At 38.1% G+C, this 17963-nt stretch overlaps 2 protein-coding genes across 6 annotated transcripts; both read right to left on the reverse strand.

Annotated features, from left to right (window-relative positions):
- Positions 1 to 1721: 1721 nt before the first annotated feature.
- Positions 1722 to 8812, reverse strand: LOC113070311 (zinc finger protein 658B-like). Of its 4 annotated transcripts, XM_026243558.1 has the most exons (4): positions 8620 to 8812; positions 7108 to 7361; positions 6531 to 6628; positions 1722 to 3691 (listed from the first exon to the last, which is right to left on the reverse strand). In XM_026243558.1, exon 4 carries the CDS (start codon positions 3519 to 3521, stop codon positions 2160 to 2162), a length of 1362 nt encoding a protein of 453 aa, XP_026099343.1. In that variant the 5' UTR covers positions 3522 to 3691; positions 6531 to 6628; positions 7108 to 7361; positions 8620 to 8812; the 3' UTR covers positions 1722 to 2159. The 4 variants fall into 4 exon arrangements, with proteins under 4 accessions (XP_026099343.1, XP_026099340.1, XP_026099341.1 ...); XM_026243555.1 differs by lacking the exon at positions 6531 to 6628 and having other exon boundaries at positions 8620 to 8811; XM_026243556.1 differs by lacking the exon at positions 6531 to 6628 and having other exon boundaries at positions 8486 to 8811.
- Positions 8813 to 15507: 6695 nt separating this feature from the next.
- On the reverse strand, positions 15508 to 17668 carry LOC113070329 (rano class II histocompatibility antigen, A beta chain-like). 2 transcript variants are annotated; one of them, XM_026243594.1, is made up of 6 exons: positions 17557 to 17668; positions 17105 to 17380; positions 16749 to 17030; positions 16508 to 16634; positions 16388 to 16415; positions 15508 to 16302 (listed from the first exon to the last, which is right to left on the reverse strand). In XM_026243594.1, exons 1-5 carry the CDS (start codon positions 17618 to 17620, stop codon positions 16412 to 16414), a joined length of 753 nt encoding a protein of 250 aa, XP_026099379.1. In that variant the 5' UTR covers positions 17621 to 17668; the 3' UTR covers positions 15508 to 16302; positions 16388 to 16411. The 2 variants fall into 2 exon arrangements, with proteins under 2 accessions (XP_026099379.1, XP_026099380.1); XM_026243595.1 differs by lacking the exon at positions 16388 to 16415 and having other exon boundaries at positions 15508 to 16335; positions 16456 to 16634.
- Between the last annotated feature and the right edge of the window lie 295 nt (positions 17669 to 17963).

Here is a 17963-nt window from a genome sequence, read left to right on the forward strand (position 1 = left end):
ACTATACAGGTATTCAAGGGCAGGCTTGAAGATGGTTTAGATGTTCACGCTTAAAAACGAAGGGTGATAGGGCTTTTTCTATTGCGGCCCCTCGTCTCTGGAACCAAATTCCACTGGACATTCACCTTGCACCATCTATCATAACTTTTAAAATGAAGTTGAAAACACATCTTTATTCCCAGGCATTTTTTTAAATTGAATTTTATCTATGTTTCATTGTTTTACTGTATAATCTGTTTTTTTTTCTGTTTATTTTATGTTTATCTTTGACTATGTTCAGCGCTTTGGTCAGCTTTGCTGTGATAAATGTGCTATATAAATAAATTTCACTTACTTACTTTTAGATCCTACCTGTCCGATTGCAACCATTTTGTTTATTTCAATGGGGAGTAATTTCATTTATCACCAGTAAAATATGGAGTGCCACAAGGATCTGTCCTAGGTCCTCTTCTATTTTCAATATACATGTTGCCCTTCGGTAATATTATTAGAAAATATGGGATTAGTTTCCACCATTATGCTGATGATACTCAACTATATATCCAACGAGACCAGATGAAACTTCTAAACTAAGCCAACAGAGTGTGTTAAACATGTAAAAGATTGGATGACTAATAATTTTCTCCTGTTAAATTCAGATATTACTTATTTGACCAAAAAACAGTACACAAGATCTAGTAGACTACAGTTTGCAACTAGACGGATGTACTGTTACTTCCTCTACAGTCAAAAATATGGTTGTTATATTAGACAGCAACTTGTGTTTTGAAAACTATATTTCTCATGTTATTAAAACAGCATTTTTCCATCTTGGAAACATTGCCAAGCTACGAAATATGCTACTTGTTTCTGTTGCAGAACAGCTAGTTCATGCATTCATGACCTCTAGACTGGACTATTGTAATGCACTTCTAGGTGGTTGTCCTGCATCTTCAATAAACAAGCTACAGGTCCAAAATGCAGCGGCTAGATTCCTTACCAGGTCAAGAAAATATGATCACATTGCCCAAATTTTACAGTCTCTGCACTGGCTACCTATTAATTTCCATATCAGTTACAAATTATAATTACTTACACCCTCAGATGATGCTAACCCTGAAACAACATACAGAACTAACAAATATTGCTACTTACTATGAAGTCAGATAATAACTGCTGTTAATAGTGTTCATTGCCTGGCTGACTATTTCTTGTATTAATTTTTCTGAAAATACCTGTCATATGCACATAAACTGACAGTCACCACTTATAAGCTACTATTAAATATTGTAGAAACGTAATTTTCTGTAAAGTTGCTTTGCAATGATTTGTATCATAAAAAGCGCTATAAAAATAAACTTGAATTGAACTGAACCTATTCAATCATGACTTATGCAACTTAGGCTTACCTGAGGATATCTTGTAATACCAGGGTCGGGTATACAGTTCACTACCCCTAACTGGTGCTCAACCACTCTCTACTAACCGGTCTCTTCTATGTCCTCATATAACCCTGCGACAATCTCCAGTGACATTCTTATGCTGACATTCTGTGTGTTAATCTCCAGAGCTCTGGGAGTGATCCTTCCAACAATTCAACAATACCTTGTCACAAATCCACATGTAAGTAAACTGTTCACTTGCACTAAACCCTCCGACTTTATCTTGGTTTGTGACACCTAGTGAAGTCTAGTTACTTGAATTTAGGTAAATGCTAGGTAAAGACATAACAGACATTGCAATTTGGGTGCAAAACATGAGTTTATCTTCTCCACACATTAGTATAGCATTGTGTATCATTAAACAGAATATTCCTTGAGAAACATCAAGAGGTTAAAATACTTCTTTTATCAAAGCAATGCAATATAAACAAATTAAATCGTGTTCCCTTATGGTATTCAAATTGACCCCTGTACACTTGTTGACCCCATATCCAAGCTTATAATCACACATACACCAAACCTGAGCCTAACCTTATACCTGCATAAGTGTTGTGCATTAACAGAAGCTTTAATCATTGAATAACACCTGTTAAAACCATTCGTAGATTTGATGCGAGTCATTAGAAAGAGAAACTTTCTAATAATAATAATAATGACTTAGTAGCTCATAATAATAACATACTTTCCAAATAACCAACAAAATGTTCTGTCACTAATTGTGGCTGTTAGGAAACTGTCTTACACAGAAGTGACTTTATTGCTCAGTGTCTGTACTGTATGGATCTTCATGTGTAGCTTTAGACGACTTTTAAAAGAGAAGCTCTTTCCGCACTTATCACACTTGTGAGGTTTCTCTCCAGTGTGGACCTTCTCGTGTGTTTTCAGGTTTGATGACTGAATGAATCTCTTATCACAGTGTGAACACTTGTAAGGTTTCTCTCCAGTGTGGATCCTCTGGTGCAGTTTTAAATAGCTTGCTAAAGTAAAAGTCTTTCCACACTCAAAGCACACATGTGCTCTCACACCAGCATGTGTTTTCTGATGTGATTTTAAACTTTGCAGCAGTGAAAAACATTTTCCACATAAGGAACATGAATATGGCTTCTCCCCCGTATGAACTGCCAGGTGTTTCTTCAGGGCTCTTGACACAAGAAATGTTTTGTCACATCGGTCACATGCATACGGCTTTTCTCCAGTGTGGATTCTCATGTGAACATCAAGATTGCTTTTCACTGAGAAACTCTTTCCGCACTGATCACACATGTGAGGTTTTTCTCCAGTGTGGATCTGCTCATGTCTTTTCAGATTTGCTGACTGAGCAAATCTCTTGTCACAGTGTGAACACTTGTGAGGTTTCTCTCCAGTGTGAATCATCAGGTGCTGTTTTAAATGGTTTACCAAAGTAAAAGTCTTCCCACACTTGAAGCACACATGATCTCTCACAGTGTTGTGTAATTTCTGATGTGATTTTAAACTTTGCAGCAGTGAAAAACTCTTACCACATAAAGAACACAAATGTGGCCTTTCCTTTGTATGAACTGTCAGGTGTTTCTTCAGAGCAGCCAACCTAAGAAATTTTTTGCCGCATTGGTCACAAGCATGTGGTTTTTCTCCTCTGTGGATTCTCATGTGAACATCAAGACAATTTTTTAATGAGAAACTGTTTCCACATTGATCACAAGTGTATGGTTTTTCTCCAGTGTGGATCCTCATGTGTCCTTTTAGGTTTGATGATTGAGTGAAACTCTTTCCACATTGATCACATGTGTATGGCTTTTCTCCAGTGTGGATCTTCATATGGACTCTAACACGTTTTTTGCTAGTGAAGCTCTTGCCGCACAAATCACATGTGTGTGTTTTCTCTCTGCTGTGGATCTGCTCATGTGTTTTCAGATGTGCTATCCAACTGAATCTCTTATCACAGTGTGAACACTTATAAGGTTTTTCTCCAGTGTGGAACCTCTGGTGCTGTTTTAAATGTGTTGCCCAAGTAAATGACTTCCCACACTCAAAGCACACATGATATTTTACACCAGTATGTGTTTTTTTATGAGACTTTAAACTTTGCAAATGTGGCTTCTCTTTAGTGTGAGCTCTCATGTGATTCTCAAGACTTTGTCCGTTTTTTAAACTCTCTCCACACTGAGTGCAGGTGGAAGATTCCTCAGCTCTTGTTTCCTTTAAAAAAGTAACTTTAGGATTCGAGTGACTCAGAGGTTTTTCTTCAGGTTTGACATGATGTTTCTCCACTTCATTCTCTTCTTTAGGGTCTGAAATGAAAGAGAAAAGCTGTATTTTTAATAAACCAAAAGACTGGAATATTAATTGAAACTCCATAAAAGTGAGCCCTGATGTTATAGCAGAAAACAGACAACTTGAAAAAAACTCTTAGATCTTTGAGAAAATGCATCAAAATATTTTACTTTTTTAGTAATAAAAATTTTAGTCTTTTTTTTTTTTTTTTTACCAAAATATTGTTCACAAATCTGTCTAAATCTGTGTTGGTGAGCACTTCTCCATTGGCGAGATAATCCATCCACCTCACAGGTGTTGCATATCAAGATTCTGATTAGGATTATTGCACATTATTGCAGGTGTTCCTTAGGCTGGGCAAAATAAAAGGCCACTCTTAAAATGTGCAATTTTATCACACAGCACAATGCCACAGATTTCGCAAGTTTTGAGGGAGCGTGAAATTAGCATGCTGACTGCGGGAATGTCCACCAGAGCTGTTCCCCATGAATTGAATGTTCACTTCTCTACCATAAGCCGTCTCCAAAGGTGTTTCAGAGAATTTGGCAGTACACCCAATCGGCCTCACAACCGCAGACCATGTGTAACCAAACCAGCCCAGAACCTCCACATCCAGCATCTTCACCTCTAAGACCAGCCACCCGGATGGCTGCTGCAACAATCGGTTAGCATAACCAAAGAATTACCATCTCAGGGAAGCTCTTCTGCATGCTGCTCGTCCTTATCGGGGTCTTGACCTGACTTCAGTTCATTGTTGTAACTGGCCTGAGTGGGCAAATGCTCACATTTGAAGGCATCTAGCACTTTGGAGAGGTGTTGAATCCCCTTTTTCACTGTACAGGGCAGATGGCTGACAGTGTGTATGGTGTCATGTGGGTAAGCAGTTTGCTGATGTCAGTGTTGTCAATCGAGTGGCCCATGGTGGCTGTGGGGTCATGGTATGGGCAGGAATATGTCATGGACAACGAACACATGTTACATTTTGAATGTAAATGTAGATATGGTGACAAGATCCTGAGGCCCATTGTTGTGCCATTCATCCACGACCATCACCTCATGTTGCAGTGTGATAATGCACGGCCCCATGTTGCAAGGATCTGTACACAATTCCTGGAAGTTGAAAACATCCCAGTTCTTGCATGGCCAGCATACTCATCAGACATGTCACCCATTTGGAAACCAAATCAACTGACAATAAGTCAGACTTACTGAAATAAGCCTGACTTATTTGGTAAACTAGTTTTATGAAACAGCCCCAGGTTGCCCATTGATGGCAAAAAGTTGCCCAGTGTATAATCAGCGAAACTGATTATATTTGAGGACTTTGCATTTGAGGAAAAAAACATGTTATGTAGCCTAACCGTTCGTTCTCCATTAAGGATGCTTTTAAAACTTTCACAGAGACATCAAACAGAAAACACAAAGCCTCTCTTTGAAACGAATTTAATTTTGTATTAATTTTATCTTAATTTTAATCCATGTTTCATTATTTTGTATAATCACAACACGTTCAGACATGAACCGAAACTCAACGTATAGGTAGCCTAGGCTACTCGCCTCACAGACCTAAACAAATTAGAAATATCCTATATCTATTATCTACAGAAAGCTTGAAATTTCTACTTTTAAACAGAACCATTCAAAACTAAATAAAAGTAGGCTATAAACTAATCCGTAAGAAATGCATTTTTCTCCGGCGCATTCACTACTGCGAAGATCGCGAGTCAGTGTCAACTTCATCTTTGCAGCTGACACAGAAACACTTGTTTAGTAATAAACAATTAAAATATAATTTTTTTTACAGCATTTAGGTGCCGTTTATATGAACGCGTCATCACTGCATGAGAGAGAGAGAGACACACGCAAGGTCTCTCCCTCTCTGCGGTTTGCATGTGCGCTTTTGCTCGCTCACTCTAGATTCGCAGGAAATTTGAACTAATTTCCAGACATCATAACATTACAAAAGGCAATTGTAATTTTTTTTATTACTATTTTGGTATGATGAACATTCACCCGCCAGTGTGGCGGATAGCCTTTTGAGATTTACTCGCCAAACAGAAAATCTAACCGCACTTGTTAATCTAACCGGTGGGTGTTAATTTCGGACCCTGGCTGCGGGCCAATAAAAACTGCCATAGTTTGGACACCCATGATATAGACCCAGTTAGATGGGGATGCGAAAATTTACTACCTTTTATTACTTTTTACTGGCATTAATTTGGCATAATTTAATTTACTACCTTTTACAACCCCGCAGAAACCCTCTCATAATCCAGGAACTCTGTTGCCGTACCGCGGGTTCAGCAGGTCCAATCATATTGTGCAGTGACTGAAAATAATCTAACTTCCATCAAAAAAACCAACGTGACCATCTGCTTACACAGGGAGGATGCCGAGGACCATTTTCAGGAGCTGCTTAATATCATTGCGTTTGCTGCACCCATGGTTCGGCAGCAAAGTTATCTTAGTACACGATGTAACTACAGAAGAGTCAAGTTTTAAATAGGAAAAACTCTTTGGTCATTTTTGAGCAAGATGCTAGCGGTCTAATCAGATTCAATGATCTATGCTAAGCTACAGCTAAAAGTGGTCCAGCTAAAGATATGGAGATCAGCTAAATGGATTTGAAAATAGTAAAACTCAACTGTATAACTCAAGGGGAGTTGGAAAAATGAGCTTATTTTCAAAAATAGTGGAGTGTTCCTTTAACCCTACGCACACTTTTATAATTAGTTACATTGAAAATGTTTCAATTCAGTCAATCTTTTTTACCCCATTTTGACATGGATTTCTATGGAAGGAATGGCAGATAACAATGGCAGTGCATAATATCTGTGTTCTGATTGGTCAGCTCACCTGTCAATCAAGCTCTTAGCAAATGGTCAATTGCCCATACTGCAGCAGGATGATCGGATGAGTACAATAAAGCACCTGTTGCTTGCTGACTGTTTAGACTTTTAAAAATGAACATAGTGCGTTTGTTAATATACATATAGTTTGTTATTGTAATCTAACAATAAGCATCACATTTAACTGCTCATCATTAGATGTTGATTGTCAGACCAATAATAAATCATGATGGAGTATAGTGAGAGTGACTACTGGTTAACGTAGTATTAATGGGTTGTGTTTAGTCACTATTTTTGACAACAGATAACATGTAAATGAGAACAGCATTATTGGGCATTCAGTTATAATAAAGTATGTAGAGATCAGAGATTAGAACAGATCTGAAATATCAAAACTCGTCTGAACAAAAACCCAATGCGAGATGTCATAAATATGCTAATTAATGTGACATCACTTGCCACCACAAGTCTCACAAAATGTATAGTTTAAACATTTATCTAGATCTGATGAACTGCTTGAAGTTTAACAACATTAATGTTTTTCAGCATCATGAACGAATGAAGTATCAAGAACAAACACCAACCTCTCAGTTCTTCTTCAGTGTGTTTGATTCTGCAGTGTTCTAGATCACTAATGTTCTCACTTTCCTCTTTAATAAACTCAGATTTCAGCTCTTTCATGATGTTCTGATGTTGGTCTTCCAGCATTTATTGGCGGTGTGGTTGATGTGGGAGGAGCTTCACTGATGATGAATTCCAGAGTGGGAGGAGCTTTACAGATGATCCCAGAGTGGGAGGAGCTTCATTGAAGATGAATTTGTGTGTGGAAGCAGAAGATCTGCAAAAATGATCAATAAATCTGACTGTGTTTTTAAATTAATTTAAATATTTAAGCATATGTAAGTGAAGCAGATGCACTGCAACTTCTATCTTTGAAGGTACCACAGCCTAAGTGTTGTACTGTTTTTGTTAATGAAAATAAATGTACTTCTGCATCCCAATACAAGCTCCTGTCTAATGTGCATTTCTAAGAGACAAAACTTGTAATATTATTATGACATGTTCAGTGTTACCAAATCAGGTGCTGGTGCCACTGCTCTCGATTGTTAGTCTGGAACCCAGATACTATAAATTGTACTGTAAAATGTTACTGTAATTTCACATTATATTTAAATTAAATGAAATATAGTTTTGATAGACCATTTTTATGACATTGAGATATTTAAAAATATTTTATAACATTATTATACAATAAATAATTTTACCTTTTTTAAGAAACCAAACCAATGTATAGAAATTTGCTTTCAGTTTATATACAAAAATAAACAAATGGCTTAAATCTGTTCAAAGCAGCAACCCTACTCCGTATTAATATAAAATAATATATCTGCATAGAAATATAGAGAAGAATTTAATCTCTCCAGGTGAATATCTACACTAGATCACATAATATCTAAATATAATTTGATAATTTGTACGAACGTAGTTATGAAAATAAAGTAGTTCACTTATCAACATGTTTTAGTTTTATACATGCAGAAAACGAGTTATCATAAAATCTTTAAAGATAAAGTACCACAACAACTGAATGTTTCCTGTCTATATAATTAATATTTATGTACAGATATATAAATATCCCACGATATTAAGTATTTAGCAGTATCTATTTTTCATTTTAACATGCTTGTAAAACATGCTTGTAAAAAGAAATGGATCCCCAAAGATGAACGTCAGAGAAATAAGGTTATAAATAAAATCGCAGCAGCAACACTCTCCAGAGACAATCAGAAACATAAACATTATTAACACTATTAACATTAATTAATATGAACATTATTAACACCATTAACATTAATTATTATTATTAACACACGAACACACAACAAAGCTCGCAGAAACAGCAACATTATCAGAGCAAACATCGATACAAACACACAACCGAGCTCAACATGTTTTCCTCACGTAGTTGTTGTCTGCTGTTCTGAGTGTTTAATTCATCAAACACTCAACCCAATGAACTCGATACACTGACGAGCCTGTGTGTGTTGCTGAAACCCCAGAAAAGTGTCTGATATTTGTGTAAATATGAGAAATACCGTGAGCTGCTCGCCTCTCCTCAGAAGACTCGACGCGACTGAATGAGCGGTGACGTCATCGCCGCGAGACCAGGTCAAATACAGATCGTCAAAAATGCACCGAATTCTATTTAAAACGAGCGCAGTGCAAAGCTGAAAAACGATCATGCTTCTTTCTCTCTTAAAGTAGCAGAGAAAACAGAACAGCGCTCTCTCACAATCAGTTCTCTCTGTCTCTTTCTCTCTCACACAACCCTTAAAGGGACAGGTGACTAATATACTTTTCATTAATATTTCCGTATACTTCATATAAGACAAATACAATAATAATAATAACTAGAAAAAAAAGTTTGTTGAGACAAACTTTAAGTTGGCTTGAGAAAGCCTGACCAGAAAGTTTGAAGAAGTTTAAAGAAGTTAGAAGTTTATAGTTTAAAGTTAGATTGATAGATTAGTTGAAAGAAAGAAAGATATATTAGTTAGAAAGAATGACAGATAGATTAGTTAGAAAGAATGATATATATTAGCTCAAATGAAAGAATGATAGATTAGTTTGACAGAAAGAATGCATGCGACTAACATGTTTCTAGCATGATTAGCAAGTAACTAGCATGTTGTTAGCATGTCGCCACCATGTTTGTAGTATGACTACCATGTCGCTACCATGTATCTAGCATGTTTATAGCATGATTAACATGCTGTTAGCATGTTGCTAGCATGTTTATAGTATGCTTAGCAAGTTACTAGCATGTGGTTAGAATGACTACCATGTTGCTAGCATGTTTCTAGCATGACTAGCATGTTGTTAGCATGTTTCTAACATGATTAGCATGCTAATAGCATGTTGCTAGCATATTGTTATCATGACTAACATGTTGTTAGTATATTTCTAACATGATTAGCATTTGACTAGCACGTTGCTAACATGTTTCTAGTATGATTAGCATGTTGTTAACATGTTTCTAGCATGATTAGCATGCGACTAGCATGATTTTAGCAAGATTAACATGTCGCTAGCATGTCTCTAGCATGATTAGCATGTCGCTAGCATGTCTCTAGCATGATTAGCATGTCGCTAGAATGTTTGATTAGCATGTTGCTAGCATGTTGTTAGCATGTTTCTAGCATGACTAGCATGTTGCTAGCATGTTTCTAGCTTGATTAGCATGCAACTGGCATGTTGCTAGCATGTTGCTAGCATGATTAGCATGTGACTAACATGTCACTAGCATGTTTCTAGCATGATTAGAATGTTTCTAGCATGACTAGCATTCGACTAGTATGTTGCTAACATGATTAACATGTTGCTAGGATGTTTCTAGCATGATTAACATGTTGCTAGCATGTTGTTAACATGTTTCTAGCATGATTAGCATGCGACTAGCATGTTGCTAGGATGTTTGTAGCATGACTAGCATGCGACTAGCATGTTGCTAGCATGTTTCTAGCATGATTACCATGCGACTAGCTAACATGATTAACATGTTGCTAGCATGTTGTTAACATGTTTTTAGCATGATTAGCATGTGACTAGCATGTTGCTAGCATGATTAGCATGTTGCTACCATGTCGCTAACATGTTTCTAGCATGATTACCATGTTTCTAGCATGACTAGCATGCAACTAGCATGTTTCTAGCATGTTTAGCATGTTTGCTAGCATGTCGCTAGCATGTCTCTAGCACGATTAGCATGTTGCTAGCATGTTTCTAGCATAGTATACCTTGATTTACCATGTTCAAGTATGATTTACTGATTCTGTCTGTTTGTTTGTTTTTTAAGTTGTAAAATATAACTTAATTCACACCATATTTCTGATATTATCGATCAATCTTATCAGATTAACTTTGATCGTTCACTCTTCCGTGACTGCAGTACACCTGCAAAGCGTTAGCACTCGTTAGCTTTTTCTTTTCTCCTCTCCTCTCCTCTCTCACGCTGCAGTTTTTCACAAGTTCATCAAACAACCGCAGTAAGAATATTTCATCAAGCACTGTGAGTAATGGCTTCGCCTACTATCGTTATTTGCACCTCTTGCCACATGTACAGTTTATCTATCTCTGTCGCTGATGAGGGATTCACATGTGATAAATGCAGGGAAATAGTTAGGCTGACAGAGAAGATTTCAGAATTAGAGACACGCATCCAAACTTTAATTGAGGACAGTAAGAATGTTAGGGCTCTAGATACGGCTTTGGATGCGTCTTGCTTAGGGACTCCTGTACATTGTTCGGTTCCGGAAACAGAGCCCCTGCAGCAGGGCAACTGGGTGACGGTGAGGCAGCGTAGTCGTGCTCTAGTTATTGTTGATTCTATTGTACGGAACATGAATATAGAGACACCAGCCACCATAGTCAAATGTTTACCGGGAGCCAGAGCGCCTGACATCTTGGCAAATTTAAAAGTGCTGGCTAATGCTAAACGTAAATACAGTAAGATTGTTATTCATGCCGGCGCTAATGATGTTCGATTTCGCCAGTCGGAGATCACTAAAAATAACTTTAAAGAGGTGTGTGAACTTGCAAGCACGATGTCAGACACTGTAATATGCTCTGGTCCCCTCCCTGCTTACCGTGGTGACGAGATGCATAGCAGATTGTCATCACTCAATGGCTGGATGTCTAAGTGGTGCCCACAGAATAACATAGGTTTCATAGACAATTGGACGAGCTTTTGGGGCAGACCTGACCTGTTTAAAAGAGATGGTCTTCATCCCTCCTGGGGTGGCGCCACTCTTCTGTCTAGAAATATGGCAAATAGTCTTAGTGTTTATACTTGACTAACTGGGGCCCAGGTCAGGAAACAGACAGACTGGCTAAACCAACCGTCTGCTAGCTGCCTCCCGTCACAGAGGTCAGTTAATTCTCAGCACATAGAGACTCTTTCACCTAGATATCACACTATAGAGACTGTGTCTGTTCCCCAAACTAGAAAATACAAAAAATGTCCAAACCAAGTTAAGGTTAACAATTTAATTGAGGTTCAACAAATAAAAAACAAATGCAATATGGATAAACAAATGATAAAGATTGGCTTATTGAATATCAGATCCATTTCTACGAAAACACTTTTTGTAAATAATATGATAACTGATCATAATATAGATGTGCTCTGTTTGACAGAAACCTGGCTAAAACCTGATGATTACATTATTTTAAATGAGTCCACCCCCCAAGATTACTGTTATAAACATGAGCCGCGTCTAAAAGGCAAACGGGGAGGAGTTGCTTCAATTTATAACAACATTTTTCAGGATTTCTCAGAGGGCAGGCTTCAAGTATAACTCGTTTGAAGTAATGGTGCTTCATATAACATTATCCAGAGAAACCAATGTTAATGATTATGTTTGTACTGGCTACTGTATACAGGACAGACTTTATTAACGAGTTTGGTGATTTTACATCCGAGTTAGTTCTGGCTGCAGATAAAGTTTTAATAGTTTGGTGATTTTAATATCCATGTTGATAATGAAAAAGATGCATTGGGATCAGCATTTATAGACATTCTGAACTCTATTGGTGTTAGACAACACGTTTCAGGACCTACTCATTGTCAAAATCATACTCTAGATTTAATACTGTCACATGGAATTGATGCTGATAGTGAGGTGATAGTAAGTGATGATATCTCAGATCATTATTTAGTTCTGTGTAAACTTCATATAGCCAAAATTGTAAATTCTACTTCTTGTTACAAGTATCGAAGAACCATCACTTCTACCACAAAAGACTGCTTTTTAAGTTATCTTCCTGATGTATCCAAATTCCTTAGCATATCCAAAACCTCAGAACAACTTGATGATGTAACAGAAACTATGGACTCTCTCTTTTCTAGCACTTTAAATACAGTTGCTCCTTTACGCTTAAGGAAGGTTAAGGAAAACAGTTTGACACCATGGTATAATGAGCACACTCGCACCCTAAAGAGAGCAGCCCGAAAAATGGAGCGCAGCTGGAGGAAAACAAAACTAGAGGTATTTCGTATTGCTTGGCGGGAAAGTAGCATATCCTATAGAAAAGCATTAAAAACTGCTAGATCTGATTACTTTTCTTCTCTTTTAGAAGAAAACAAACATAACCCCAGGTATTTATTCAATACAGTGGCTAAATTAACGAAAAATAAAGCCTCAACAAGTGTTGACATTTCCCAACACCACAACAGTAATGACTTTATGAACTACTTTACTTCTAAAACCGATACTATTAGAGATAAAATTGCAACCATTCAGCCGTCAGCTATCACATCTATCATATCACATCAGACTATAGGAGAGGAAGAATTGTATAAACTTGTTAAATCATGTAAACCAACAACATGTATGTTAGACCCTATACCATCTAAGCTCCTAAAAGAGGTGCTTCCAGAAGTCATAGGTCCTCTTCTTACTATTATTAATTCCTCATTGTCATTAGGATATGTCCCCAAAATCTTCAAACTGGCTGTTATTAAGCCTCTCATAAAAAAACACAACTTGACCCCAGAGAACTTGTTAATTATAGACCAATCTCGAATCTCCCTTTTCTGTCTAAGATATTAGAAAAGGTGGTATCCTCACAATTATATTCCTTCTTAGAGAAAAATGGTATATGTGAGGATTTCCAGTCAGGATTTAGACCATATCATAGTACTGAGACTGCTCTCCTTAGAGTTACAAATGATCTGCTCTTATCATCTGATCGTGGGTGTATCTCTCTATTAGTTTTATTGGATCTTAGTGCTGCGTTTGACACAATTGACCACAACATTCTTTTGCATAGACTTGAACACTTTGTTGGCAACAGTGGAAGTGCATTAGCATGGTTTAAATCATGCTTATATGACCGCCATCAGTTCGTAGCAGTGAATGAAGATGTATCATATCGATCACAAGTGCAGTATGGAGTACCTCAAGGCTCAGTTCTAGGGCCGCTACTCTTCAGGCTTTATATGTTACCCTTGGGAGATATCATCAGGAAACATGGTGTTAGCTTTCACTGTTATGCTGATGATACTCAGCTCTATATTTCCTCGCAGCCCGGTGAAACACACCAATTTGAAAAACTAATGGAATGCATAGTCGATATAAAAAATTGGATGACGAGTAATTTCTTACTGCTAAATTCAGAAAAAACAGAGGTGTTAATAATAGGGCCTAAAAACTCTGCTTGTAATAACCTAGAACACTGTCTAAGACTTGATGGTTGCTCTGTCAATTCTTCGTCATCAGTTAGGAACCTAGGTGTGCTACTTGATCGCAATCTTTCCTTAGAAAGCCACGTTTCTAGCATTTGTAAAACTGCATTATTCCATCTCAAAAATATATCTAAATTACGGCCTATGCTCTCAATGTCAAATGCAGAAATGTTAATCCATGCATTTATGACTTCAAGGTTAGATTATTGTAATGCTTTATTGGGTGGTTGTTCTGCATGCTTAGTAAACAAACTACAGCTAGTCCAAAATGCAGCAGCAAGAGTTCTAGAACCAGGAAGTATAACCATATTAGCCCGGTCCTGTCCACACTGTACTGGCTCCCTATCAAACATTGTATAGATTTTAAAATATTGCTTATTACTTATAAAGCCCTGAATGGTTTAGCACCTCAGTATTTGAATGAGCTCCTTTTACATTATACTCCTCTACGTCCGCTACGTTCTCAAAACTCAAAAATATCAAGATCAACTGCGGGCGGCAGATCCTTTTCCTATTTGGCTCCTAAACTCTGGAATAACCTACCTAACATTGTCCGGGAGGCAGACACACTCTTGCAGTTTAAATCTAGATTAAAGACCCATCTCTTTAACCTGGCATAACCGGAAACACTTCACATAACACCCTATGTACTTGCTACATCATTAGAAGAATGGCATCTACGCTAATATTAGTCTGTTTCTCTCTTGTTCCGAGGTCACCGTAGCCACCAGATCCAGTCTGTATCCAGATCAGAGGGTCACTGCAGTCACCCGGATCCAGTACGTATCCAGACCAGATGGTGGATCAGCACCTAGAAAGGACCTCTACTGCCCTGAAAGACAGCAGAGACCAGGACAACTAGAGCCCAGATACAGATCCCCTGTAAAGACCTTGTCTCAGAGGAGCACCAGGACAAGACCACAGGAACAGATGATTTTTCTGCAAAATCTGACTTTGCTGCAACCTGGAATTGAACTACTGGTTTCGTCTGGTCAGAGGAGAACTGACCCCCAACTGAGCCTGGTTTCTCCCAAGGTTTTCTTCTCCATTCTGTCACCGATGGAGTTTCGGTTCCTTGCCGCTGTCGCCTCTGGCTTGCTTAGTTGGGGTCACTTCATCTACAGCGATATCATTGACTTGATTCCACAGATACTATTTAAACTGAACCGAGCTGAAGGATGACATCACTGAATTCAATGATAAACTGCCTTTAAACTGACTAAAAACTGAGTTTACTAATGTCCTTCTGCATTATTGACTGACACACTATTTTCCTATTTAATACTGTAAAGTTGCTTTGCTTTGATCTGTATTATTAAAAGCACTATATATATATTCCTGCCTTGCTAAATGTTGGGCTCATGATCAAATCAGTTGTATTTAATATCAAAACTGCAGACCATGGCTGCAGACAGCACACCTTTTTTGTCATCTTTTATTTTATAAATGCACAAAGTTTTGTTGTTATTATGTCTGTATACAAACAAAGCAGACCCTTTATAGATTTGATTGATGTATTGCTCTTATCTGTACTATCAAAACTGAAAGTGTAATTTAAGTTCTTTTCAGGGTTATCAGGAGAAAATGCCTCATGATGGATCAAGGCCAAAGGTGTTTGGATCGTTGGTTTTTTGGGGGATGACCCCGTTAATGGATCTGGATCTTAGATATTTGAACCCTAATACAAACTGAAAGACCCAAACACACTAAAACACACGATACATACAGACAGTGTTACAGGAATTTGTGAACAACTGTATTAGGATCAGCGTGTCAAAGTCATATTCAAGTTAAACCAGTTTGGAAAAGCCCCAAGACAGAGTCACAGCCCTGCATAGTTTAGCTGCAAATCTAATGAAACTCACCTGAACCAGATTATACAGGTCATTTGCAAACTAACTGAAAGTGATTGGCTGTTCAGACAAGTTTTCCTCATTCTTCATGCAAAATGGTTAAAACACATGTTTTGGCATTCTCCAAAAAAAATAGATAGGGCTTAATTCCTTGATTTGAGTTTAAAGATCTTCTTAAAAAGTCCAAGAAAAATAGAACCATAATCCAACAGTTTAACGCATATTGAACAGAGAATATGTAGCCTAAAACGTAACATACAACTGGATATAATTAGAGAATGTCACAGTTTTATTCTCAGCACACAGAATAGTAATATTTCACGGTCATCTGCTTTTGCTTCAGACTTGGCCACAAGTTAAAAAGAAAGAGTGACATGATGTGTAGCCAAGTATGCTGTCACATACACTTTCCAAAAACAACTGTAGCTTTTTAAACAAATTTGATACAATACTGTGATACAGCACTCATGATATCTTGATTATCTCTAAATCAGGATGACAACAACAGAAAACAGCATCTACTGAGTTGTGTACAACAAACCTCTAGCATCATTACTGTCAATACTGCCTAAAGATGCTGAAATATTAGCTGTAACACATCTGACATGATGCTGTGCTTCTGTCTTCTTCGTGTCGTGAAGAGTGTGTGTGTGTTTCTCCATGATGAGGAGTCTTTCAGTCTGGATGAGGGGAGAATAACTCAGCAATTCATTACAATGATAGATCACACAGAAATAAAGTTATCAGAATAGAGTGTAAACTCACCATCATCAATGTAGCACGAGGATGTCATCTATCAAAATATAAAGAGTAATGAGTTAAAAATAACATGCCGTGACGTGTATAGTGTAACTGTAATTGTTTGGTATGTCAATGTCTTCTCACAGAGCGGTTGATGTTGACTTGTAGTAAATGAATCCAGCAGCTGCTGTGATGGTTCCCAGCATCAGTCCAGCAGCTCCGGCAGTGAATAACAGCGGCGTACTCCACTCGAACCCAGGCAGAGGAGGGTCTGTGAGGAACACATGGCACTGTATCATCACAGCATGCACTGGCAGATATACACTGTGTGCAGGAGTAGATTAGGAGTAGTGTTGTTAGTATGTGAGAGTCTGGTGTCTCTTACTCCAGTCATAGATCATGGGTTTCTGGAAGCCGGCGTGCTCCACCATACAGGAGATCTTCTCTCCAGCTTTGGGAGTGTACTCCAGCTCAGTGTGAATCTGGTGGTACCAGTCTCCGTTAGGCATCTTCTGAGTGGAGGTCACGTCAGAGGTCACCACTGCACCGTCCCGCAGCCAGGACACCTTGATTTTCTCAGGGTAGAAGTCGTACGCACTGCACATCAGCAGCGATGGATGTGTGCTGTCGCCCTGCTGCACTAAACTCAGCTTCACCACTGGAGCCACTGAACCAGGAAGAGCCACAGTTACATCGGACTATACACATTACCAGTACACCGTCTAGAAATGTGCCACATACCTGCTTTATCGTGGATAGATGTTTTGTACAGTGCAGCATTAGGTTTACAGAATGTATCAACTTCAGCCTTTAATTGCTGTAAATACGCTTGATTTTTGTTCCAGTTCTCTGCAAATTTCACTCCAACCTCAGTAAACCCCACAAACCTCCCCACAGTGCTGTTGAACTGTACGTACAGATATTTATTGAAGTAATAGCTATCCAAGAACACCATGTCACTGAAATCACTGGAGCTGTAGATGCACTGTGGCCAATGAGAGTTATAATATCCATTCGCTGAGAAACAATCAGACACATCAACACATCAGTCAGTTGTTGTTATTAATAGAAAAGGTCCACTAACAGAACCATCATAAGTAACAGCGTTTAAGAAACTGTTACTGTAAATACCACAAACACCAATGTATCCACATTATTCTTGGGTGTGTGTTAGTGTGGTGTGTTGCTCTCACCGGCGCCGGTGAAGACAGACAGCAGGAGGATGTGATGGAGACTCCAGAGCTTTGGCAGAGACATCTTCACCACTGAGAGCAGACCATACTCTCTTCATGATCAACAGATGAGTCTAAAACCACTGTCCAATCAGACGCTGTTCACTCATGTGTCACGTGTTGCTGAGCAATATCCTGCTTTCATTTTAAAATCACACTTCAAACAATCTCATTAATGGTTAACTCTGTAAACTCGATGTCCTTTTACTTGCATTCCTGAAAAAAACCTGCAAGCTTCCCACAACCTGTCCAGGTTTAGAGGAGACACACTTTTCTATTTGATTTTATTTATTTATTATTGTTCATTATTAAACCATTAAACTGTGACCAAGGAAGTGTCCTAGAGGAACATTTATTTGTCTGGTGGG

Source organism: Carassius auratus, unplaced genomic scaffold, assembly GCF_003368295.1.
Source record: "Carassius auratus strain Wakin unplaced genomic scaffold, ASM336829v1 scaf_tig00003761, whole genome shotgun sequence".
NCBI classification, from domain to species: Eukaryota; Metazoa; Chordata; class Actinopteri; order Cypriniformes; family Cyprinidae; genus Carassius; species Carassius auratus.

What these genes read in the sequence shown, in the direction of transcription:
- LOC113070311 (XM_026243555.1), bottom strand. Translation starts at nt 7,231, where the DNA reads ATGCTGGAAGACCAACATCAGAACATCATGAAAGAGCTGAAATCTGAG. An exon ending in CACTGAAGAAGAACTGAGAG is followed by an intron (nt 3,692 to 7,107) that starts GTTGGTGTTTGT and finishes CTTTCATTTCAG; the next exon opens with ACCCTAAAGAAGAGAATGAA.
- LOC113070329 (XM_026243594.1), bottom strand. Translation starts at nt 17,620, where the DNA reads ATGTCTCTGCCAAAGCTCTGGAGTCTCCATCACATCCTCCTGCTGTCT. An exon ending in GTCTGTCTTCACCGGCGCCG is followed by an intron (nt 17,381 to 17,556) that starts GTGAGAGCAACA and finishes ATTGTTTCTCAG; the next exon opens with CGAATGGATATTATAACTCT. An exon ending in ATCTATCCACGATAAAGCAG is followed by an intron (nt 17,031 to 17,104) that starts GTATGTGGCACA and finishes TTCCTGGTTCAG; the next exon opens with TGGCTCCAGTGGTGAAGCTG.